The 20,963-nt window shown below is 35.2% G+C and overlaps 1 protein-coding gene across 10 annotated transcripts in view; it reads right to left on the bottom strand.

Moving 5' to 3' along the window:
• The window catches only part of Dmd (dystrophin), a 1,571,027-nt gene that overhangs the window by 506,243 nt on the left and 1,043,821 nt on the right, over positions 1-20,963 (bottom strand). For all 10 annotated transcript variants that reach the window (XM_076918257.1, XM_076918249.1, XM_076918252.1 and 7 more), the window contains one exon: positions 8,702-8,891. In XM_076918257.1, coding sequence (XP_076774372.1) covers positions 8,702-8,891 — 190 coding nt within the window. The remainder of the gene's footprint in view (positions 1-8,701; positions 8,892-20,963) is intronic.

The following is a 20,963-nucleotide window of genomic DNA, read 5'->3' as shown; positions in this document are numbered from 1 at the left end:
CTTTCTACAATTTTATTCTCTGTAATTAAAAATGGAAATAGTCCTAGTACAGCATCCTGTTTTTAGAGAATCAAATTAGAAAATGAAAGTATAATTACTTGGGTGATTATAAAATGTAAAAACTAGTTATTATTATTCAGTGTAACTTTGATTCATTGGTCGTAAAGAGTGCAATTTTAGATTTATAGCTTCAGTTTGACTTTTGTCTAATGGTAATTAATAATATTAACAAGGACCTTTCACTTAGGAAAGCTTTTCAAAGTGCTTTTATATTTATTACCTTCTAAGTTTCTCAGAAAAATCTCTGCAAAGTATAAAAGACAATGGTCATTAGAGGCTGTCACAATTGCCTTTGCAGTATGCACAGTCTTCTGATTGATAGAGGCTTTTCTTTTTAATTTGTAGATACAAAATATTTAATCTGATAGTTAAAATTGGAAATTATTCAATGTACTACTTCTTGTGTACCTTTTCATGTTATTTCTGAGTGATATAGTAATATTCAGACAAGTTGGTTCTGAAGACTTTAGTATTTTCAACTAACAGGTTTCAATATGAACAAGATATAACTTTGCCAGAATATTCCAACCTTTATAATGATGTCTTGAAATTCAAATCACATTAAATCGAAGTAATTTCACAAATGACTGTACTTACAAAATTATTTTCTATATTTAGTTTTTCTTTTTAGAGCAGATAAAACACCTGGATATTTGTCCCCATATTTGTCTTTGTAAACTTTATATGTTTTTGCTATTTCCCTTTGAATTCTCTCTGATATTTGCAGAAATTTTAGTCTCTCCTCAATAATGTATAGCAATTGTAGATTCCTGCACAAAATTTACACAGGATTAGGCCTATTAACATTCTATACCAGATGGCAGAGGAACTCCCGGCACCCCACCCTTCTCAAAGAGACAGTCAGTGGTTGCTCTGGGAGGGAGAGCCATTTCTAACAATGTTGTAGCCACTGGTAAATTGCCTTTACTATAATACATAATCTAACACCTATACTCATGCTCACAAACCTAATTAAATTTAATAATTCACAAAAATAGAAAACAAAACAATACATAACAAAAACAAACAACAGCAAAATGCTCAGAACAAAAGAAAGACAACAAAGTAGGAAGAAAACATAGGAAGTAAAAAGGGTTAAGACAGATTGGGAGAAGGATGAGAAAAGGCAAAGGGTGGTTAAAATGACCAAAATATAATATCCATGTGTTAAATTGTCAAAAAATAACTAAAAATTCAGGATATAAAACAACATAGTAAAGTATAGAGTAAGAGTGTAAGTCTATGCTTCTAGGCTCTGTTCTTGATTAGTCATTACTAGTCAGGACCTAGTAATGCTTAGAGTGGAGGGGAAAGATGACTCTTTCAAATGGCAAACTAGACTAAAAGGAGAAAAAGAAATGCCTGTTTATGTGGGATAAGACACTAACGCTTCAACTGAAAGTGTTTTTCCAGTTGGCTACACTGTTCAAATTCTTTACTTTTTCATTATAGGAATTTCATACCAAGTTTTTTTTGCTTGTTTACATTTTTCAGTTTTGCCATTTAAAATGTTCAAAGTCCTTAGTGAGCAGGGAAATGCAAATCAAAATGACCCCGAGATTCTACCTCATACCAATCAGAATGGCTAAGATCAGAACCTCAGGTCACAGAAGATGCTGGTGAGGATGTGGAGAAAGATGAACACTCCTCCATTGTTTGTGGAATTGCAAACTGATACAGCCAGTGGAAATCTGTTGCAGACTGCACTGCCCGATGTTTTGGGGCTAAATGCTCTGGTCCATGGGTCAGGGTCTAGCAAGAGAGAGAGTGGGGATGAAGGGGCAAGAGATGCAAAGAATGGAGACAAGACAGGGTGTGTGGTCAAGTCTCTAGTCTCATTATTGAAAGGAAATCCTGGGTATTTATAAGCACAAGCAGGGGAACACAGCTGAAGACACTTTACCACAATGTACCTTGCAGCTGGGGGCACTAAACAACAACACAAGATATGTGGGATAAACAAGATGTTTAACAGAGTGTGCTCAGCTGTTGTAGGCTGTTGAAAAAACAAGTCTCTTGTTAGGGTATATGGCTCAAGATGGCTAAAAAGATGATAGCTGCTTTCTGCTAGGAGTCGGCTCCCAATAGAAATCAATCTGGAGATTCCTCAGAAAATTGGAAATAAATCTACCTGAAGATCCAGCAATACCACACTTGGTCTATACCCAAAAGATGCCCTACCATGCCACAGGGGCATGTGTTCCACTATGTTCATAGTGGTCTTCTTTGTGATAGCCAGAAGCTGGAAAGAATGTTTTATACTGATTTCCTTTCAAATAGCACAAAGGAAGGTATTGGTGATTATCAACCCTGGGCTGCAGGAAGATTTTATTAGTATTTAAGTGGATTTCTGGGTGGACCAGGGATAGTTTCAGTAACAATGACATCAATATGTGTGTAAATAATATCATTGATTTCTATGGTTTACATGTTGAAGTCCTTCAAGCTTTATGCCTTTAACTAGGATTTTCTCCACAATTTAGATGTACATTCATAACTGCTTCAAGGGAGGTGGTTTTCTCCTCTACTATGCACAGGTGCCTCAAAACAAACCACATTCTTGGTATCCCTCCCCATGATGGTTTTTCCTCGAGAATTCTGTGAGTCAGTGAAGATGTTGACTGTTCATATTACCTCAGATTGTCTCCTCATTGCTGCCTCTTACAAAGTGCAGCAAAATACCCATGCAGCTTCCAAACAACCTTCTTATAGAGTTCATGTGTCCAATGTCACTCACTGTCTTAACCATTTAATTAAAAACCATAATTTCTTGGTTGTAGTACTTGCTTAACACTAAGACATGACAGCTCAAAGACTAATAAACAAACTCAAACTTTTAAAAAATAGTGTCAGTAGGGGGAAGAAAAGGCCAGTTTATAGTCACTAAGCCTTTTGATCAGAGTGTTGCCTCTTTGGTGGAAAGTAACAAGTATTTTATCTTTAACCCTGACCACATCCTGTTAAGTTTTATAGTCCTTGTATATGTGTGTCACTGGGACCTTGTGGCCAGTAAAATAAGGTGGTGTTAATGAAAACAAAAAGGGATTCAGGACAATGGAGAAAGGTTTAAGAATGGTATAGAGAGAACATGCTTAAAATCAATATATATTTTAAAATGGGGACCTATCTTTACCACCAAAACCAATTCTCTATTTTATTATAGTGTTAACATGATTTACTCTTATCTGATCTAACCAATCTCATTTCTTGTAGCAGCAACTTTATCTACCCATACAGAAGTTCCTTCAGGGTCTCAGAATAAGCCACTACTATGCCCTTTTTAAAACTGTGACAAGATTTTGCTATGCCAACTAGGATGACCTCAATATTATCTTTCTGGCTTAGTCTCTCAAATACAGGAGTTCTCCATAAGTACACCTGGGACCTTCTTCTCAATTATTTTTAAAAACACTTTTCTCTAAACAACATTTCTCATCCTTTGTTTGGAGGTAAGGATCATGGCCAGGATATGCTGTGGTCATCTAACTTGAATTTCTTCAAGATCTAACTTAAGGTTCAGCATTTAAAAAACCTCACCCAATACATAAGCAAGGTTGCAAAAAGTTTTCGAATATTTTTCTGGCCTTCAGACAGGTATAGATCTACCAGTCTAGCTTTGAAACACTTATGGTATGGCTGCCATGTCCTTGGTGTGCTCTCTGCCACAAATTTCCACCTCTCTTCTCTCTAAGTATGTTGTCATCACTATACCTAAAGCACTGGATAGATGTTTAGTAAAGACTTTCCAATTTAACTGAAGGTTAAATGGTAGGAATATAACTTGTATGTGAATATTATAGAAATAATATTTTTATACATGTAAGAGAACACCAGACAAACAGCATACATGGAGAATCACCCTCATGCTCTCAGGAAACAATCAAAATAGGCAGATTAAAAAATACAGACAAATGAAAACCAATTGGGAATTGTAAGTGGATTGAAGGTTTCCTTAGAATTGGAGATACACAGACAATTTCTATTGTACAAGATCCCATGAAATGTGAAGTTTCCATTTATTTAAGGTGATGATTACACTACAATGAAGAATATATGGGTCAAGATTCTGTATAAGAAATACTGAACGCTCTAAATTTTCAATTTCAATAATGTATCAGAAATCAAACCTATGTTAATTTATAGATATATTCAGATCTATAATTCAAAGTTTACCAAACTGATGTTCAATAATGTATCAGAAATCAAACATATCTTAATTTATCAGTATATTTAAATGTATAATTCAAAGTTTACCAAACTGATTTGTCTGGCAGCATTTTATACAATATATGAGAATTTTTATGATATTGGTAAATAAATTTTGAAAATGATATAGGTAAATGCAATGAGACAACTAATGTTGATACACACATGCATGCCAGAGGGGGAGGGAGGGAAGGGAGAAAAAAGGAGGAAGGGGAGAAGGGGAAAAGGGGAAGGAAGAGATGAGTGCACATTCCTTACTTAGTTATTAGAGTACTTCCCAACCTCATGCTCATAGCCAGGTTGCTTCTTCACAGGATAGTACTACAATGATATTGCAAGTTTACTTAAAGAATGTGATGGCTCTTCCTGGATGTCAAATTGATTACATCTAGGATGAACTACAATCCAGAAATGGAGGACACACACCTGTGATCCAGATCTTGAGGCTGGAAGACAGGTTTCTGACCTGGATCTTGACATGGAGGTCTTGAGGCATAGTGGCCATCAAAATTTTAGGCCCAATCAAAGTAGTACATGTCTTATAATTCCAGGAGACTCAGACAAGCAGATCTGAGTTCAAGGTCAGCCTGAGACAAAGCAAGTTCCAGATACAGGTATGGTGGTGGTACACACTTTTAATCTGGGACACACCTTATGCTGGAGGCCTATGTAATGATATTGGAAGAAGGAAGATTCTTTGACAATCTGGGTTTCTTGTCTTGCTTGTTCCTTGACTATTTGTATCTACTGTATTGCTAGTTCCGCAACTTAGAACTGACTTCAATTCTTGCATGTAATTTAAATGGTATAAAAGCAAAAAAAAGGAGGAGGAGGGATGGGATGGGATACAGTGTGGGGAGCCAACAGAAGTCGGCTATCATCTTTCAGCCATCTTGAGCCATATACCCTGATAAGAGATTTGATTACAATAGCCTGCAACAGCTGAGCACACTCTGATAACATCTTAGTTATAGATACCCAGGATCTTCCCTTGGGTGTGAGAGACTTGAAGCTGTGATTTAGAGCCAGACTTAAGGGCGTGATTTAGAGATCAGATTTAGAGATAAGACCTAAGGGTGTGACCTAAGGGTGTGACTTAAGGGCATGACTAAAAGGCATGGCTTAGAAGTGAGACATATAAAAGGTGAGAGGCAGACAGAAGAGTTGAGTACAACTTGGAGTTAGTTATTAGGCATTAGGTAGAAGACACTTGGACTAGAGAACTCAGAAGAAACAGATTAGTAGGAGTTAGGCACTTGAGTCTTGGCACTTGGAGAAAGAGCTTGGAATTAGACATTAGGCACTTATCACTTGGAAGAAGTAACTTGGAACTTGGAGGCACTAGGGACTAGGACTAGGGACTAGGAACTCAAGACTAGGGACTTGGAGAGAAAAAAAGAAATTGAAGAATATACGGCATTGAATCACACTCTGACTGGTCTCAATTCTTTGAGTACGTCCTCACTCTCTCTCTTACTGAACCCTGACCCACAGACTGGAGCTGCTTGGGGCAGTGCGGGCTAACAACTTAGTCCCCAAGGCTTTTGGCAGCATGGGTTCCAACATTGATAGAGCGGTCCCCGATATTTTGGCCCCCAAACGTGGGCTAGAGTGACTCTCAACAATATGCCGTTAATGGGTGGGGGAATGGGGAAAGGGGATAACATCTGAAATGTAAATAGATAAAATATCAAATAAAAAATAAAAAACAGACCACCATAAAAAAAGACCATAGTGTGGAAAAGCAAAACATTGTTCTTAATTTTAGTTAAGAAAGCAAATAACCCTTTTTACTAATACACTAAGAAATTTTAATATGTTTCAGGGTGAAATTCATTCACTAATTTTATTAAGGAATCTGATTATTTAAAATATATGCAGGGCTCATAGATCCCATAAATTATGATTCCTGATGAGAGAGAGAATTAAATAGATACTGAAGTAGCTAATAACCAAAGGCAATAGTCAATATAGCAAGGAATAATAAGAGCCTTGGTCTCAATATATGGAACAATTGGCAATTTGAGAAAATAATTGTAAAGTATTTATCATTTTTCTCCATGCAGTAGCTTTTGTAGAAAATAAATCTAGCTCATATTTTTGAGTAGACAGAGGACTCAAGATGTGTTGGGAGAGCTAAGTATTTGCATCCATTCCTTTTTTATTTTGATAGTTAATACAGTTCAGTATAGGCTTAGCAACATGCACTTGTAATTCTAATGTTCAAGAATTTTGAGGCTGAGAATTACTAATTGAAAAGAACCAGAGTACAGGGTGAAGGCCCTAGCCTGCAAACTTTACCACCTGAGACCAAAGCCTCAAAACTCATATGAAAACTTGACGTAAAATCCAAGATACCTCCAGGAAATAGGATTCTGAAACAGAATAATCTCTAGAAACTCTCAGCTAGGGCCAGCATCAGCAAAGAGATCCTACCACAAATAAGATGGATAGGCATGGACCAGCATCCAAGGTCCTCCTCTGATCCCCACACATGTGTTGTATTTGGCCCCCTACAAATAATAAACTGGCTAGAAAGTAAAGGACCTGTTTATAAACAATAGCCATTAACAACAACAACAACAACCCACGTATCAGTTTACAGTAAGACTTTTAAGAACTTCTCCCTTATTTAAAAATTAACATTTTCTGACTCCAACATTTCGAATGGTTTATGTGTCCAGCATTAGAGGTTACAGATGCCAAGAGGTTCATCATTGGAGTTTATGTTAGAAAAGTGATTGAGCAGGTAAGAAATAAGAAACATGCACAGATTTGAGAAGCATATACCATATGTATGTACATACATACATGGATATAAACATACATGCATACATACATATACATACATACATACATATGTACATTTTAAGTAATACAAGAATGCTAATAGTTCTTTCCAGAGTAATTTCCAATTGTTTTTTAAAAAAGATGAAAAATCATAACACAAATTTTCTTTCTTCCCTACTCATACTTAAAAGAAATATAGCCAATTTTTTAACTTAATTATTCAGAATTTTATAATTTCTAAATATTATAACATACACATGAATAGTCTTTATATAAATACAAATATAGGAAATCATGAATATCTTTGACTTCCACCTGAGTTACACTATTTTTAGAGGAAGTCTATTAAGTATCTAACAATAAGGTATTTAGGTAATTTGATCAGCCTTTATTTTCAGCATAATTTGTTTAAAAAGCTTTGCAACCAAAGCTGTACAGTTTTCTCAGTCATAGTTGCAGGAAAAATGTGAACCCATGTACCAATTAAAATTCTCCTCTGGCTTTGTAACCATCTATAATGTGAAATAAATTTTTATTTATAGAATGGCATAAGCCAAATGAGCTATAGCACTACAATTACTGTTTTATTATTCATCAAAGACTCTGCCAAAATAATATCTGGATTTGCATGACTTTCGGATGGGAGATCTCTGCAGAGATAAAGTCAGAAACTATTTCATTCAAATTACCTCCACAGGATCAAACAAAACTAGCATCATTGTACATAGGCGAGTGGGGCCAGAAAGATTAAAAAAGAACAGTAAGTTCAAGATGTAATAAAATCATTGTTGTTATCTACTGTCTGCACCAAAGCAACAAATTAACCTATTGTTATATCAAAATAGTCCAGGAAATTCTTCAAATTATTATGTCAAACTATATTCTAGATACCAGAGATATTCACCTATAAAACAAATAAAAATAGGCATAAAAGAATGGATATATGGTAACGTTGCATAATAATTCAGAAAAATCCCATCAGTTATTAAGAATAAACCTTTGAAACCTCCCAAACTACAGAACATGATTACATTTAAACAATATTACTCTAGGCTTCTGTTTTTTCTGTTCAAGCACACAGAATTAATAATTTTTGTTTCCAGGAAAAACAATTGTCTGAAAATTGCATATCCACTAACTATAACAAATTTAGCAATCTCATTCTTATTTTCACAGATCATGTTAGGAAGAAAACTACAAAATGTCAGATTAACATTTCAGAATGTATTTGAAAGTAACGAAGGGAAACTGATTTAGTTAGCAATGCTAAATAAAACAGACAGTTCCTACAGATGCTTTCCATGTAAGACATTAAATAAACAGTAAAAATGGCAACCATTTTAATTTAATAAACCAAATGCTGAACTTCTCTGAGTTAAGTTTCTGCTTGACAAAACCTCTGCTATTTTGGCAAGTATTTTTCTGGACAAATAGATGTGATTTTTGGAGCTCGTGGTATTTAATGAAATCACAAATGAGTCTTTTTACTGCCTCTTCCTCTTTTCTTCCAGCCCAAATGCTGAACTATATCAAGCTGAACAAAACAACTTTATTTTTGTCCTCAGTTTTTTCAGTATCAAGTACAAATGCCTAGGCTACTTCAGTGGGATTCACTTGACGGTCAAAACAGAAACACTCAACTTACTTGCAATGGTTTCATCAGCTCTCTGACTCCCCTGGAGTCTTCTAGGAGTTTCTCCTTACGAGAAGCATCCTGTAGGACATTGGCAGTTGTTTCTGCTTCTGTAATCCAGGAAAGAAACTTCTCCAGGTCCAGGGGGAACTGTTGCAGTAATCTATGAGTTTCTTCCAAAGCAGCCTCTCGCTCATTCACTCTGCAAAGGGACAAATAGGCAGATGGAATTCACAAATACCAGGATGGTGTATACAATGAACTCAATAAGATGAGCTAACATGGTGTGCTGCCGAAAGTCTCCATTTAACCAACAACCAGAATACTAAGCTTTTTGTTTAATATTCATGTTATTTAATCTAAAGGCCTCTTCTTGGAGGAAGGCATTAAAGTGGACCTATTAAAATTAAACAACAATGTGCTGAGGGTGTGGCTCAATGGTGGAGTGGTTTCCTACTAAACTCCCAGCCCTAGGTTCAATGCCTGGGTACTCCTGCAAGAAAATGAATAGTAATTAAAGATCTGTATAAAAATTGATACACATATGAGAGGGAGAAGGAGAGAAACATTTTGGGTCTTACAAATTTTGCTCATAATGATTCCAAATTATCTTTCTTTCAACTTTAAGTTTGTGTTGAAGTTAACCTTCATAGGCAAAATCTTAAGTTCCCCTGCTGTGTCTATCTTTCATATAACACTGAGGCAAGAAACAAGAATGAAATAAGTAAAAAATCAGGAAAATACAAATGGAGACTTGGGAGGTGAATACTAGAGAGATGGATTGAAATTTAACTTTCATAGGCAAAATCTTAAGTTCCCCTGCTGTGTCTATCTTTCATATAACGCTGAGGCAAGAAACAAGAATGAAATAAGTAAAAAATCAGGAAAATACAAATGGAGACTTGGGAGGTGAACACTAGAGAGATGGATTGAAGGTGAAGAGAGAAAAAACAGACTAAAACAGAAAAATGCAAAGACAACATTTCCAGAAACAACTGTGTGAACTATCACCTTGCTAAATGCTATCTCGTTAAAAGTACTTCTTTAGGTTTATTCTGCATTACCTAGAGCTAAGGACATTTTCCAAAAGAAAAATTATATATCAAATTGAAAATGTAGAAACTTACAAATCAGTTCAGTTTCCAGTATCTTTTGCCTGTTGTGTGACATGGCTTATTACTAACTTCTCTGATTTCTCATTTTCTCTTCTTCAGTAGCTACTGTATGATGAACATCAACTTTCCATATTATGAACACTAATCATTCTTAATAAAAAGCTTACTTCCTTCTGCCTGTACCACATTTTTGATTTCCCATTTTTAAAATGGAAGAAATAAAAGTTTCTTATGAGAATTTTAAAAATCATACTTTCTAATTGTATGTATTTCTATATAAAATATATATATAATATATATACATAATATATATATATTATGTATATATATGGCATATAGCATATAATGTGGATATTCACACAAATGCCCTGAGCAAAGATCTGCATAATAATAGCTCAGAAGGGAAATTGCCTTAAGCAGTAACAGTTCCATCTAAAAAGATTCAGGTAAATTTTGTCTGCAATGAGGAAATTAGTACTCTATTTAAATGCCTTATTTGCCTTCGATGACTACACAAACACTTTCTGGGATTAAACATAAGCTAAAAATGGATTTCAAAAAATTGAACACTCAAATATGATACACAGTGCTTGTTAAGATGTGATTGTCAATAATTATGCAAAACTGCAATTTATTTTAGCAGCAACTTTATCATGGGATGTGCAAAGCAGGCAATAAACAACTCCTGCCGAGCTGGCAGCAGCAAAACCCCCAGAAGAGCTGTTTATTCATCATGGGTAAGGTTTTTGCTGAGCACACAGTATTTCACCATGTAGTCTCAGCATTCATTCTGGATAAAAATCTTCTGTCTACATTAAGTGGTAGAGGAGAGAGTATGTTTATGAGGCTACCACTATTAGAAAAACATGCCCATTGCACTAAGCTATTTATCAACTCCTAAATAAATGTTAATACTGTACAGGTAAAGGTACCATGGGGTTCTGGTTAGGCAAAGTAGTTAAATCTGGGACAGCTGTGGGGCTAACCTGGAGTGCTGATTTTCCTAGTTTGTAGGTAAAATGTCAATCCAAATAGAAACACTTAAATTGATGTCTGTTTATTGGAATTTCCAAATTCCACGCCATTGTTACAGCTCTGAGAATATGAATATGAATGTTGTGTATGTACTATACAGGGAAACTCCTGAGTAGATTCTGACAATCAATGGTACTGACTGGCAAAAGAGACAGTTTTTATGCAGTTTATATTAAGACTTGTCCTATCTCCAGTCTAAAACGCATGATAGAAATAAGCTGTCTCATTCTAGAAGATAAATGCTGGGTTAGACATTGACTTATTTTTGAATATAGTCCAATTTCAGGTACAATAAAAGGACATTATGAAAGTCTTTCGTGGCAGAATAAAGCTTAGGAGATTAGACAGTGCATTGTATTTCTCCTTGTCGTCTTCATGCTGAAGGCATATTTGATCCATCTGAGCTCCACTGCCCTTAAATGAGAAACACCACTCACCTTCTGCCTCCACAGAAACTAACCAGTAAAATACTCTCAAAGCAGGCTGTAGGAAGTCAGAGGAAAGGGCTCTAGCCAGATGATGTGTTTTTTACCCAAATCCTACCAGCAGATTTCTGCTTTGTAAATTGGGCCCTTGGGGAAGCAGAGGAACATTTTTTTCAGGATAGTAAGGCACCATTTTCTTCAAGGATACCCTTGTGGTCTGAAATATTGACAACATCAGGCTGAATATGTTCTTATTCAGAAAATCCTTTAAAAGGAATTCAATGGAAGCAATGGCAGAAAATCTCTTCAAAAGAGCTATTTCCCAAACTTCTTGGATCACAGATGCAACTGTTGTTTCCTGCTTGAACTGGGGTTTTAATGACTACAAACTCACTCCTGGGTTTAAGGCAAATACATTGAACTGCTATGTTTAAATTGCATCAAGTCTACCCAAGAAATAAGTGAAAGGTATTTAATTTCCATATCTGTGCATTCAAATTAGCTGTAAATGTAGCCCCTAATTTTTCATTTTCCTTAACCATATGGCTACAAATGGCTTATGTGATGAATAAAATTATAAAATATGAGACTAATAAAAATAAAGGATTGGTTAAGGAGAAAAGACTGCAAACATGAATTATTTTAAAGTTCACATATTTAGGATATGCAGTCCTAAAGATCCTCAAGATAATTTCACTGTGTTTTAAAGGTATAATGAGTAGCTATAAGAAATTGTGAAAAGGCTTTTTAAATTGCAATCTTCTGTATTAAGTACTTTATACATAACAAAGCCTAATTATCACATTTCAAGCTAAGAATTTGGTGATTTCTAAAAGTTTACTCTCTAGTTCTAATGTCCTCTCTTAGTACATATATAGGGATAGTATGGAAGAGTCTTTTTGAAATACGGTTCATGGACCAATAGTCCCAGCAGTAGCATCTGAGAGCTTATAAGAAATGCAAATTCACAGGCCTCAGGATAGACCCACTGCAAGAGGAACTCCGTGGTTGGAGTCCAACCAGCTGTGTTTTAGCAAGCCTTCCAGGCATTTTGAACACATGCTAAACTTCAAAAATCACTTCTGCTGGGGACAAAAGTTTGAGAACTACTGTGAAAGTAGATGCTGGGGTGTACTGCTCAGATCCCTGCTTGAGACTGGGAGATTTTTTGGTCCAGGTTTCTTGGAGTGTTGCTGGCTGAAGTTTCTCTGTGTCAGCATTATTTGAGAATTGGACACAGTTAAAAAAAGCCTCCTGCTCCAAAGTTGTTCTCTTTATTCCTGAAGAAGGCACAACCCACATACTGGCACACATCTGATGTATGATTAAGTCTGGCTCTAGTGCATCAACTCAGGATGATCCTGAGGGCAACCCTGGTTCCCCATTTGGAGTCAGGTGGGACCAATTGTTAACAGTCATACTCTTGCAGCCTGGCTTCTACTTCTGCCTTATGCTACTTACTTTCCTTGGTTTCCACAACAAGCAGTGATCCTGAGCACACTTTCCAGAAAAAAAAACCTGGGCATTAATTTCTTTGTTAAAATCTGCTGTCTGGTAAACTAAATGGCCCAAAGTGTTATGGAATTTATGTGGAGAGCTATATACTTTCTCATGCAGATTGTGATTCTCAATGAAGACAATAGGGTTCTGAAATATCACCTAAGTAAAGAGTGTTTGAAGGAGCAAATTTTCAGAGCTATGAAACAGTACAAACTTAGATCAGCTCAAGAAGGTGCTCATCCAGTTACAAAGCACAGGAAGCATGACCTACCACTGCTATTAAAAATATGTCTGGTTATTAATGAGACATATATTCACACACACACACACACACACACACACACACACACACATATCCACTGGTCTCTCTGAATAAATCTCTGAGTCTTCACCTTTTCTGTGAATCTGAAATCACAATTTCAATGTTGGATAATCTTAATACATAAAAATTAAAGAAAATAAGGAAGGGACATGTGTATTTTCCAAGCTAAGGGTGAAGAATTTAATATGCATTGGAAATATAGGTGGAAAAACTTTCACAATGAATTTTATTTCTAGATTAAAAATATGTGTAGTTAACAAAATAAAGGAAAAGGGCTAGGGGATGCCAGGATCCTATCATATACATGGGAGGGGCTTATGCAGTCAGACCCCTTCCTGAGGAGCTACTGGAAGTTAATGAAATGGAGGGAGGGAATGTTTTTTTTTTCAATGGTGTGGCCACTGAGATGTTATCCATATTCTAGTAAATAAACCCCTCCCTGTGTTCAGACAAGCAACCCTAATTATACAGGGTGGGCCAAAGGAAGACAGAAAGGTTGGAAGGAAGAAGAATTTCACAGGCAGGGATAAAAGATGGTTGTGGGGGTGAGTATAATTGCCACAAATTGTGTGTATATATGCGCATCCATGGTAATTTAAAGTTCATTCTTTGCCCTTGCTGAGGTTGAATGAGACAAGTTTTCACTCTATAATCCTGAGTGCCCTTGAATAACTTTGTTCAAACTCATGGTTACCTTCCTATCACAGCCTACAGAGTGCAAGGAGAAAAACCACACATATATTAATCTGAAGTTGAAAATTTCTGCGCATATCAAATTTTCTAATCAATACATTATGTCAATGTTAAATCTCAGTTTTTAATCAATTTGCAAACATTTTCTTCTTTCTTTCTTTTGCTTTCTGTTTTTTTTTAATTTTTAAAATATTTATAAAAATATTGTTGGCCTTGAACTCACAGAAACCTACCTCTCTTTTCTTCCTGAAGAATTCTGTTTCTTAATGTTGACTTCTCTTTTCCTTCTTTCTTTTCTTACTGATGTAGGTCCAGCTGGTTTTACACTCAGTGTCCTTGAAATCTAATCTTGCTGCTTTTTCATCCAAATCTTATGATTTCAAATGTGAACTTCCATGACTGCTTTTATCTTTGCTAAATTTAGTTGACAGTTTGTTTCCTCCCAGTTACTCAGACCAATACAAAGATAACCTTTTTATCTGAACCTCATTTTTAAGTTCATATGTGAATTAATAACTCTGATAAATTCACACATGAACTTATTACATGAGTATTATGTGTCAGGATATATATTGGATGATAGTGATGATACAGAATTCATTATGCTTTATTTGGATGTTACTACTTAAGATACTCAATTCTGGTAAAGGAGGCAGATAGGTAAGAATGTAATTATATTTACAATGTGCTTAGGGCTATAAATATCCTATGGGATATCTACAGGGATATATATATTCTAAACTATAGCTCAAATGTACCATGTTGAGTGAATTCATGAAATTCTAACCCACTTTCCTTGACAAGTGATAAATGTATTATAAAGTACGTGCCTTTTCCTATCAACAAATGGGAAAACTACTTAGCTTAGTTCTGTCTCAAAATGCAGTCATAAATGCTCAATAAATGTTTGCTCAATTGAACTTATTTTCATAAAATTAGAAACCCATTGGCTCAACACCAAGATAATATTCCCAAATGCAAGGGCACACACATTTGTAAAGGAAACATTACTAAAGCTTGAATCACACATTGAACTTCAAAACCCTACCTATTATCACCAAAGGACAGATCATCTAAACAGAAACTACACAGAGAAATAATGAAACTAGCAAACATTATGTATCAAATAGACCTAACAGTTATCTACAAAACATTTCACCCAAAAACAAAAGAATATACCTTTCTCTCAGCATTTCTCAGCATTTCACAGAACCATCTTCAAAAGTGACCATATACTCAGTCTCAAAGCAAGCCTCAACAAATACAAGAAAATCAATAACCCCTTGTACCTTATCCGAACACCATGGATTAAAGCTGGACTTCAACAACTACAAAAACACTGAAAAGCTTACAGACTCATGGAAACTAAACAACTCCCTCCTTAATGACCACTGGATTCTGGAAGAAATAAAGAAATATATTAAAGACTTTCTAGAATTCAATGAACATGAAGGAACAATGTACCCATATTATGTGACACAATTAAGGTAGTGTTAACAAAAAAAAGTTTGTAACACTATGTGCCTTCATAAATAAATTGGAGAAGTCTCAAACTAGCAATTTAAAAGCTCACTTAAAATCTCTTGAACAAGAAAAGAAGTAAATACACTCAAGAGGACTAGATGGGAGGAGATGATGGGAGGAAATTCAGAGCTGAAATCAATAAATTAAAAACAAAGAGAACAATACAAAGAATCAATGAAAGCAAGAGCTGGTTCTTTGATAAAATCAACAATATAGACAAAACTTTAGCCAATCTACCTAAAGGCAAACACACATTTTACACATTAACAAAATCAGAAATGAAAAGGCAGACATAACAACAGACACTGAGGAAGTCCAAAGAATCATTAGATCTTACTTCAGAATCCTGTACTCTAAGAAATTGAATCAAAACTAAATGAAGGATTTTTTGGTAGGTTACACTTACAAAATTTAATCAAGATCAGTTAAACAATCTAAATAGACCTACAACCTCTAAGGAAATAGAAGGACAAAAAAAAAAAAAAAAAAAAAAAAAAAAAAAAAAAAAAAAAAAAAAAAAAAAAAAAAAAAAAAAAAAACAAAGCTCAGGGCCAGATCATTATAGTGGAGAATTCTACCAGTTTTTCAAAAATGAGGTAATGCCAATATACCTCAAATTATTCCACAAAACAGAAACAGAAGGAACATTGCCAAACTCATTCTGTAATGCTGCAATCACTCTGACACAAAAACCACACAAAGTCTCAACAAAAAAAATGATTTTAGACCAATTTCCCTTATGAACATTAATATAAAAATATTCAACAAAATACTAGCAAATAGAATCCAGGAACACCTTAAAAATGTTCCTCTGCCATGATCAAGTAGGCTTCATCTGAGGGATTCAGGGGTGGTTCAACATACAAAAATCCATTAATGTAATTGAATATATCAACATACTAAAAGATATAAACCCATATGAAAATCTGGAGAAGCCTTTGACACAATTCTGTCACTTCATGATAAAAGTTTAGATAGATCAGGGATACAAGCACATACCTAAATACAACAAAGGCAATATACAGCAAATCAATAGCCAACATCAAATTACATGGAGAACAAATTAAAGCAATTCCACTAAAACTTGGGAAAAGGCAAATCTGTTTCCTCTCTCCATATCTACTTAATATAGTATTTGAAGTTCTAGCTAGAACAGTAAGACAAAAGGAGATCAATGAGATAAAATTTGAAAAGAAACAAGTCAAAGTATTTGTATTCACAGATGATATAAGTGACTCCAAAATTTCTACAAGATCACTCTTACCTTCAACAAAGTGGCTGAATACAAAATTAACAATCAGTATCCTTCCTTTATCAAATGATAAATGGACTGAGAAAGACATTAGGAAAACAACACCTTTTATAATTGTCACAAATAGTATAAAATGTCTTGGGTAACTCTAACAAAGCAAGTGAAAGACCTGCATGACAAGAACTTCAAGTCTGTTAAGAAAGAAACTGATGAAGATATCAGAAAATGGAAAGATTTCTCATACTCACAGATCAGTAGGATTATCATAGTAAAATTTGTCATTTTACTAAAAGGAATCTACAGATTCAATGTAACTTCCATTAAAATTCCCAAACAATTCTTTTTTTGTTTTGTTTTGTTTTGTTTTGTTTTGTTTTGTTTTTCGAGACAAGGTTTCTCTGTGTAGCCCTGGCTGTCCTGGAACTCACTCTGTAGACCAGGCTGGCCTTGAAAAAGTAATTCTCATCTTAATATGGAAAAATAAATGAAACAGAATAGCCAAAACTAGCCTGTAGAATAAAAGAACTTCTGGAGATATCACCACCTCTGATCTCAAGGTGCACTATAGAGCAATAGTAATAAAAACTTCATAGTATTGGTACAGAAACATACATAGTGAGAAATGAAATCGAATTGAAGACTCAGAAATAAACCCATATACATATAGGCTCTTGATTTTTGATAAAGAAGCCAAAACCATACAATGGGAAAAAGAAAGCATCTTCAACAAATGATGCTGGTCTAACTGTATGTCTTCATGTCAAAGAATGCAAATAGATCCATATTCATCACTCTGCACAAAACTCAAGTCCAAGTGGATCAAGAACCTCAACATAAAACCAGATACACTAAATTTCAAAGAAGAGAAAGTGAGAAGTAGCCTTGAGAGTACTGGTACAGGCAACAATTTCCTGAACAGAGTACCAATAGCTCAGGCTCTAAAATCAATAACTGATAAATAGAACCTCTTGAAACTGAAAAGCTTCTGTAAGGCAAGGGAAACTGTTAATAGAACAAAATAGCATCCTGCAGATTGGAAAGGATCTTCACCAATCCTACATTTCACAAAAGGCCATTATCTAAAATTTATAAAGAACTTAAGAAATTAAACATCAGCAACCCAAATAACCCAATTTAATAAAATAGGGCACAGAGCTAAACAGAGAATTCTTAACAGAGGGATCCTGAATGGCTGAGAAGCACTTAAAGAAATGTTCAAAATCAGGAAAATGAAAATCAAACAACTTTGAGATTTCATCTTATACTAGTCAAAATGACTAAGATCAAAACGTCAAGGGACAGCTTGTGCTAGTGAGAATATGGAGCAAGGAGAAAACTCCCCTGATGCTGGTGGGAGTGCAAACTTGTATAACCAGTTTGGAAATTAATGTGGTGGTTTTCCATAAAATTGGGAACAGTTCTACCTCAAGACTCAGATATCCCATTCCTGAGCACATACCTAAAAGGTGTTCCACCATTCTACAAGGACACATGTTCAACTATATTCATAGCAGCTTTATTCTCAAATAGCCAGAAACTGGCAACAACCCAGATGCTGCTCAACCAAAGAAGTGATAAATAAAATGTGGTACACAATGGAATACTACTCAGCTATTAAAACAAGGACATTATGAAATTTACAGTCAAATGGATGGAACTAGAAAATACCATCTTGAGTGAGGTAACCCAGATCCAGAAAAGACACGCATGGTATATACTCACTTATAAGTGGGTAATAGTAACAAAGTACAGGTAAAACCATGCTAAAATCCACATATCCAATGAAGCTAAAACAAGGAGAGTCCAATGGAGGATGCTTAAATCTCATTCTGAAGGGGAAAGAAAATAGATGTTGGAAGTGGATGAAAAGATGATACTGAGTGGGAGAGAGGATAGGGAGGGAAATAGGTTGAAGATCAGCTGTGTGAAGAGTGGGAATGTGGGTAGTGGTAAGAGAGCTGAGGGACATCTGTGGGTGGCAACTCTGGGACAAACTGGAGACCAGGGAATATGGAGGCTCCTGGGAGAGTATGGAGGTGACCTTAGGCGAGACTCCTAGGAGAGGGTGATATGGTGATTTACCCAACTTGAGAACTGTCTTATGGGAGAAAGCCAACCTCTGAAACTATTAATGGTATTATACTATGCTTGCCGAGAGGAGCCAAGCATAACTGTCCTCTGTAAGGCTTTACCTAGCAGCTGATGGAAACATATGCAGAGAACCACAGCTAAACATTAGGGGGAGCTCAGGGAGACTTGTGTGAGAGTTAAGGGGAAGCTGGAGGAGTTGAGGGCATCACAACAAGACCTACAGAGTCAACTAACCTGGGCTCACAGAGAGTGAATCACCAATTAAGGAGCACACATGGGATGGACCTAGGTCCCCTACACATATGTAGCAGATATGCAGCATGGGTTTCATGTGGGAGCTCTAACAATTGGAAAGGGAGCCATCTCTGACTCAGACACTTTTATCTGCTTCATATACCTTTCCCCTAACTGGGCTGCCTTGTCTGCCTCAATTGGATAGGAGGCATTTAATCCTGATGCAACTTGATGTGCCAGGGCAGGTATTTATGGGGGTGGGGAGGCAGGAATGGGAGGGTGGGATTAGGAGGAAAGGAGGGACAGGCCCTGTGAGCAGGATGTAAAGTGAATTAATTAATTAATTAATTAATTAATTAATTAATAAAAATATAACTATGAGAGAGTTATAATTTTTGGAGTAGAAGAACCAGCGAGGCTGTGCCACTAATTCCTGACACTCACACTGCAGGCATAGTGATAACTCATTTGTTTCTTTACAATAAGCAGGATAGTTAAAACACATTGTAAAAGATACCTACAAAGATATTATATTACCCTTATCATAGCAGAAAACATCAGCACAAAACAACAAAAAATCACTTCCGAAGCATATTAGCTGGTTTGCTGTTCACCATCTTATGTGTTAATGAGGTTTTCATTCCCTCTCTCAGGAGGTCTGGTACTAAATTATTCAAAGTCTCTAGAGTTAATTGGAAAACAAGACCCAAATGTTCCCAAAGTATTGCTGATTGGTTCTCAGAAAAGTCATTCCAATCTTCCATCACACAAGACAACACAGATGACATTGCAACATGTCCAGGAGCAACATACTTGCGGGAGAACTACATTAGTCCTCCAAAGATAAACCACAGCTGTGAGCATACTGACAGCCTCTCCCTTCAATCATATTTCATTTTCAAATCATCTAAAATTTACTTTTATATAGAAAGACAGTTTAGACATTATCAATAATATAAAGAATATAATAATATATACTGTATCTCTTTCATTCTTTTTGTACCATGGATGTATTTAATTTTTTTAAATTGCAGACTATTTTATCATGGAAAAAAACATATTTATGTATTTTCCCTGAAATCACTGGAATGTTTCTGAAAATCAAAATTAGGAGATAACAGTAAGTCATGAACTCTTCATATTATTCATTGATTTGACTTATGGTTCTTTGTCATTAATCACAGAGAAACTCGGTTAACTAAAGAAATGTACATGAGCAGCTATAACATGCACATATATTTTTCTCACTTACATTGGTAAAAAAGATTAATATTCTTTAGATTGCAGTGTTTGTCTTTTATTTTTATACTGGTATAATATGAAAATGTATTATTTTGGAGACTTGCAAAATAATTTCTGGTAAAATTTATTTGATTCATGTACAAATCTTAAAACTTGAAAAGGGTCTTTAGAAAACATTCAGATAGTACTACCTTCCAGATACAAACTTTAGTTTAGTGTAGAGTTTACTGTTGGAAATAATTTCTACTTTAATTGATATAAACAGTATGTATATTTGTGGTTCTAATTGCTTGTAGTGCTAATATCTTTACATGGTAAAACATGATTGCACATTAAACAGCTTGCTGTCTCTCCTAAAAAGATATGAATAAAATAGTATAGAAATAAGTTTTAAAAGTAGAAGGGGCATAATAATCACACATTCCAGCATTGTCTGGGCTACATAGTATATTTTTTAAAAAGCCTGGATTGTAGAGTGAAACTATAGAGACCTGTATTGGGGGGGGGGTACACAGACAGTCAAGTTAAAAGTCATAACTAGGATCAATTCTTTAAAACCTGCTAACTCCAAGCATCTGGCTTAATATATACCCTTATTTACTATAACTTATGGAAAAACAGAAAATTTGGATTGTTAGATATCAGTTGAAAATAACCAGAGCATGGCAAAGCTCAGAGGTTCAATTTATCACAGTTGATAAATTTTCTAAGATGAATACAAAGAAAAATATAATCAAATAAGTTGCTAAAGTTATCATTATTCAAAAATGAATGTATATCAGAATACTATCAGTAGAACATGAAAATACCAATGATTTCATGAGGCTTAACTTGTATTGTA

This window comes from Arvicanthis niloticus, chromosome X (assembly GCF_011762505.2).
Source record: "Arvicanthis niloticus isolate mArvNil1 chromosome X, mArvNil1.pat.X, whole genome shotgun sequence".
NCBI lineage: Eukaryota > Metazoa > Chordata > Mammalia > Rodentia > Muridae > Arvicanthis > Arvicanthis niloticus.
This window is presented reverse-complemented; position numbering and strand designations above follow the sequence as displayed.